Raw genomic sequence first — 5,596 nt, 5'->3', positions numbered from 1 at the left:
CGCGAATGCTTCTTAGCTACCAGGATGAAAACCCAGGATTCTCATCTAGATGGAAAATAGAAGTATAAAAATTTCCCAAATCCACAGATATTTATGGTTGAAAGCTAGGTCGTGAGATATTGTGTACGCCTTTCTCTTGAGCTTGACGCTTTCAAAGAATGCTTCCAGGTACGCAAGAGTGGAGTACGTAACTTTCAAGTGGTTGCTGATCGAGATATATCAAGAATTACGGCATTCAAAGTGTGAGTTTGCATCGAACGTTCAATCTTATCTCAATCAATAACCCCACGCCATCTAACTTCCCTATTGAGAAACCAAAGCCCTCCAGCCTCCACCTCAGCCAAATCTCCTCTAACAACGAATTTTGTCAATGACTTTCCGTGGGCTTCCTCCACATTTTTAAACAAATCTCGAAATGTCCCATCCAATAAATGTATACCTCCATTGGAAAGTTGATTTGGCCAATGACGTCCTTCCCCTCCAATCTCTAATACTTGGAGAGTAGGAACCAATGATATAAGAAATCTTTGGAGAGGAGCGAATTTACATGCCCCACCTTCTACATGGAGTCTTTGAAGGGGGAAAGGAGATTTCGATCCATCAGAGATTGGTAGGAGGCGCTCAAGAAGTGGTGTAACATCAAGCTTCCGCTTGGACTGAATGCATAGTTCCAAATTTTGCAAATTCGTAGCAGCCCTGATACATGCGGCAAGATTCTCAAGTGCTTGCAAAGTGTCTGATTCACTGGGCATATCGTTATAATCTAAAACTAAGCGTAGATCTGTAAGATTGTGAAAAATTGGTGTCATAGATCCGAAAAGTGCCTTGTTCTGCCCGAAAAACTCAAATGGTAAGGAATCATGGGACAGGCTTCTGAATGTCAGATCTCCAATGTTACGGAGCAGTGAGAAGAGGATGATTGTAAAACGCTCCTTGGTTAACTCTCGGCGGAGCAATCTCGTAGAAGGAATCTTCCAGATTGATGCTAGTAAAGCAAGCTCCGGTTCATCAGGTAGAGGAAAAGTTGTCATAGATATGGACAGTGCAGATAAATTAGGTAGGGAACGAAAGACTTCAGACAATATATCTGGATCACACATCCAGGGGGTATATTCCTCTCTCAAGGGTTTGAGGCTAGAATATCGAAGCCAAGCTTCTTCGGCCGCTTCGACACGAGTTTCTGCATGGCGAGTATATTGTAAGAAGTATGTATTGTGCCTTGCGTGATATTCATTGATCTCGCCAAGGTTGAGTTCGATAGATTGGATGCATGGTGCAAAGGTTGGGTGACGGCAAAGTTGGAGGATGCGATTGAAATCAGGACGATGTGCGAAACCGTAGAATTTGGGAAGGATGAGGTAGGGTGTACTGAGGGTGCAGAGAAATCGGCAAGTCAAACGGGCGGACTTGATGGAGGACAAGTCCATATAAAGGATCACAAATCGTATGAGCTCGATTGGTAGTGAGGAGAAATCTGGGCGAGAAGGTGGGGGGAGTTCGATATCTGCCATTGTGATGGGATGGCGAGGTAGAGAGTTGATGAGAAGCTTTTATGGAAGCTTTTTGCGTGTAACTGGATTGATCAATCTTTCAATCGCATAATCTAATTAATATTAGCTGAGGCTTTCTCTCATCAGTCTTGCGACAAGAGTTCGACAGTAAACAGTACCAATAGTGAGTGCGTACAACGGAAGATTACAAATATGCCCAGAATTCACAGTCGTGGCAGAATGTAAATGTAAACCTACGTATATATATATGGACCTGCGGGGTGCAGACGCAAGTGCCCTCATTACTATTGGATCTACCGTATTCATTTGAAGAATCCATTGACGCTAAGCCAGGATCCAAAAAATATATTCATGATTCAGGGTTGATTCGTCCAAAAACTGAATCGTGAACCAGGATTTCTATTTTTAATCGCGGGGCCTCAATTAAATGACCTCTAATTTGCTCGGTTGAAATGACGAAGGAAATATTTACCATCTGTTCTGAGATTACGGAAATTTACAAATATCTGGAACCGTTTTAATTATAACTGATTTCAGTAACACAGCCGAAGCTATTGAAATTTCAGGCTCCACGTTATAATTTATTATATAGCTAGTAAAGTATCATAGTGATTTGTTTTTCAATAAATTACTTAAATTTTTATTACTTCTCAAAATATATATTTATTATAATTGCTATTGTAGAATTATAATAAGTTTGTTCAAGGGAGATTAGATATATAACAGAAAATAATGAAATTTAGCCGGTATAATCAGGATTCCAGTACAGATATCCAATCTAGCGAGGATCTACCGAACGTTAATTCGAACCAGAGCATCTGAATGTGAGATAATACAACCATACCTTCCAAACGACCACCCGTCGTAAATAATCTCATGATCCCATAAAAAATGTCACTCTTATCGTATGCTCTTTTCTAAATCTCTCATGGTTTTTGCACTCTCAAATTTATAAACCTTGCTAACTAATATCGTTCCCAAATATTAGATCCTTCCGCGCACTCCCTCCTCGCACGCGTGCAATGATAGGCGCAAGCTTCATTGCTTGGGGTACAATCGGTCTCTACCTATCCGAAACAGCAGAAAGAAAGCTGGGCTTTGAACCTACTGAGCAAGATAAGGCTAAGATGCCTAAACTTACGGTGGTTGAGAAAGAGAAGTGAAATTAGTTGAAGGCTGGGTTGTCTGGATGTTTGGCAGACAAAATCAATGCAGCAGGACAGTGCTACAAGAGGCAATGTGATATTGAAACGATTTCCGGGATTTGAAGAATATCGAGGCGAATATTGGACGGATACTGGACAGGTTATGGTATACTTGGGGAGAATGGAGAACATCTGCATACCAGATATAGTTGAGGAGGTTAGGCTGGGTTGAAGCTGGAACGAAGGATGCAAGAAAGAAACGCTGTGAATGGTGCGCATCAGTATTGATACGCTGCTTGTAGCAGGTAGTGAATATGCGTTCGGGAAACATCAATACATAAGGTATATCCGCAATGTCCCTCGCTTGAAAAATCTTTCGAGTAGCCTTGAGCTGCGACTCGCTCTATAATTTACATCGCCAACCCACCGGAGACCACTTTTGCGGATTACTTGGACTTCGAAGAGGGAAGTTCTTTATGGGATATCATAAAATTGCCGCTTACCTTCGCATCTCGCGAAGTGGGTGCTGTAACAGGATTACCTACGACCGCACTCAGGTTTCGGCACATGATTATTCACCTAGTTATCTCAGGTCCAATTCATAGTATGTTTAGACCTAAAATATGGTCGAGGCCAACTGCACATCCATGTGATTAAGGGCATATCAAGCTTTGGATAGATAAGTACCTGAATGCGGTCGCACCTCAACCTCAATTCCTACAAATGGAGTTCGCGCACCATCTTACTCGTCTTCTCATATTTTGTTTAGCTAGCAAAGCAGACTCTGCGTTAGTGTACGCACATTCCCTTTCTAGTATACTCACAAGAAAATGTATACTAGGTCCCCAAGCCAATGTAATGTGGAGCCAGGGGAAGTGTTAGAAGTTAGAATTAGATATCTAGTGCATCTTTTTGGGATCCATATCCTAGGTATCTGCTCTAGCAACACTTCTCAATGTCCTCAAGTAAGAGCAATGAAATATGTTCACTTTCATGAACACTTGTCATTGCTTCAATTTGCAGTAGGGCGCCGACTCATAAGACTACTTTCAAAGATGATGATCATCATGATGTTCTCCCACACCCTTTATATTTGCCAACCCCAATCTATTGCTCGATACAGAGCACAAAATAAGTCCAACGGGAACAGAACTAGTTGAAAAATATACTTAACTTCCTCCGCGTTCTTCGAGGCGTTCTTCGTACACAAACTAGGTAGACACATCTAGAAATCCTATAATAGCAACCTAGCATCAATGATCCATCTATTGTATCAAGTATTTAAATGCCGGAAATCACTTGCTGCAAAGATACATACCACATGACTTCGACACTCTTGATTCCTTCTCCTCACATCCGCATCACAATTGTTTGCAAAATCCCGTTAAACATTTCTCAAGAAACCCCCTTCCCAATCAACCGAACAATTAATCCACCATACATCACACACTCTGCAATCTCTTCTCCAACACATTATACAGTTCTCTATGTTAAGAAGCTAAGCTATAAAGAACTCGCGAGAGGATGGAAGAGAATGTGGGGTGATACCGAGCTTCGGATTTCCTTTTTTTTTTTCTCTTTTCCGAAAAGTCGCGGTTTTAGTTGAACTGGCATCTAGGCGATGCGGTGAAGAATTTTGCCGGGGAGAATGGGTGGAAAAGGGGAAAACGGTGGGAGAAGTAGATCCTCTAAGAGGGAGGTAAATGCTGCCGAGAGGGTGAGAATTCGAATCGAATCGAGGATATGAACACGAGACATGAGGGCGGAGAGAACTGCGAAGTATGATATTGCATATGCCATATACAGAATTTCCCTTCTCCTTGAAGCTGGGGATGTCGTTTCGATAGATTGTAGCGTTTTAAGAAGTTGTTCAATTTATAGGGATACTCGCGTGAGGATAATCATTCCTTTTCAAGTCAAACTACATTACATCCGTGGATCGTCCCCAATAATCCATATAAGATTACCTGTCTGTACCTTTAGAATTTCACTTTGTAAATCTGCATTTTCTTACTACTTTACAAAAAGAAACGTAGATATAATTACCCAGTCCTCCATCCAACCCAAGAAAAATACACAATCCCCAACCCTCAAATTTCCCCAAACAGTAAATTAATAAGCTTAACTCCCATCCTCATCACTCTCAGGCCCATATAGTACATATACAAAAGCTTATCCCAGCCTCAAATTCCCAGTCCATCAGCAGTGCATTCGAGAGTTAATCCAGCATTGCCTTATTTAAGAACTACTCTAGATAGAACTTCCTTATTCATATCCTTATATCCTTATATCCTTATATCCTTATATCCTTATATCCTTATATCCTTATATCCTTATATCCTTATATCCTTATATCCTTATATCCTTATATCCTTATATCCTTACTGTGACGGAAAAGTCGTAAACGGAGTCAATTCAATTACTTAGAATCTAAAACTAAAGAACTAAGAAGATTCTAAGTAAGAAGGTCTTTATATAAAGGGCTAGTGCACGTGAGCCACTAGTGGGTAACAACCGTCACATAACACTTACATCCTTATATAATTATATCCCTATATCGTTATACAGTACTAGCGCACCACTACCGGCCGAATAGCCTTTTCACATCAAAACTCAACCATTTTAGAAAATTATAATAACTTTGATTATTATAATAATATAATCAAACTTAAGAAATTGAAGTATTTCGAATTGATTATATAATAAAAATTCGATAGATTATTTTTTAAAATTTCAATTCAGTTTTTATGAACAAAATGTTACGTCGGACTCCACAAGCCCATTACCACGTGATTCAATCACGTGATGGACCCTACATAATATGCACGAAAAATAAAGGTCCAACATATTCTTAGGTCCAGGACCTTTCGGGTCCTGAAGGTCCATAGCATGAAGGTCTATATAGTCAGAACGGATTTCCTTTGTATAGAGCTTCGTGCT

General features: G+C 40.4%; 3 protein-coding genes across 3 annotated transcripts; 1 reads left to right on the top strand and 2 right to left on the bottom strand.

Moving 5' to 3' along the window:
• Positions 1-272: 272 nt before the first annotated feature.
• On the bottom strand, positions 273-1,511 carry SS1G_09774 (hypothetical protein; the record flags this gene model as incomplete). The annotated part of the gene is made up of 1 exon (XM_001589091.1): positions 273-1,511. The coding sequence occupies one exon, from the start codon at positions 1,509-1,511 to the stop codon at positions 273-275; it is 1,239 nt and encodes a 412-aa protein (XP_001589141.1).
• An 891-nt stretch (positions 1,512-2,402) lies between these two features.
• Positions 2,403-2,674, top strand: SS1G_09773 (predicted protein; the record flags this gene model as incomplete). Its single annotated transcript, XM_001589090.1, has 2 exons — positions 2,403-2,416; positions 2,500-2,674. The coding sequence occupies 2 exons, from the start codon at positions 2,403-2,405 to the stop codon at positions 2,672-2,674; spliced, it is 189 nt and encodes a 62-aa protein (XP_001589140.1).
• Positions 2,675-2,717: 43 nt separating this feature from the next.
• On the bottom strand, positions 2,718-3,225 carry SS1G_09772 (predicted protein; the record flags this gene model as incomplete). The annotated part of the gene is made up of 2 exons (XM_001589089.1): positions 2,718-3,059; positions 3,160-3,225. 2 exons carry the CDS (start codon positions 3,223-3,225, stop codon positions 2,718-2,720), a joined length of 408 nt encoding a protein of 135 aa, XP_001589139.1.
• Between the last annotated feature and the right edge of the window lie 2,371 nt (positions 3,226-5,596).

Source organism: Sclerotinia sclerotiorum, genomic scaffold (assembly GCF_000146945.2).
Source record: "Sclerotinia sclerotiorum 1980 UF-70 scaffold_14 genomic scaffold, whole genome shotgun sequence".
NCBI classification, from domain to species: domain Eukaryota; kingdom Fungi; phylum Ascomycota; class Leotiomycetes; order Helotiales; family Sclerotiniaceae; genus Sclerotinia; species Sclerotinia sclerotiorum.
The sequence above is the reverse complement of the archived record's forward strand: the minus strand, read 5'-3'. Positions and strand labels throughout refer to the sequence as shown.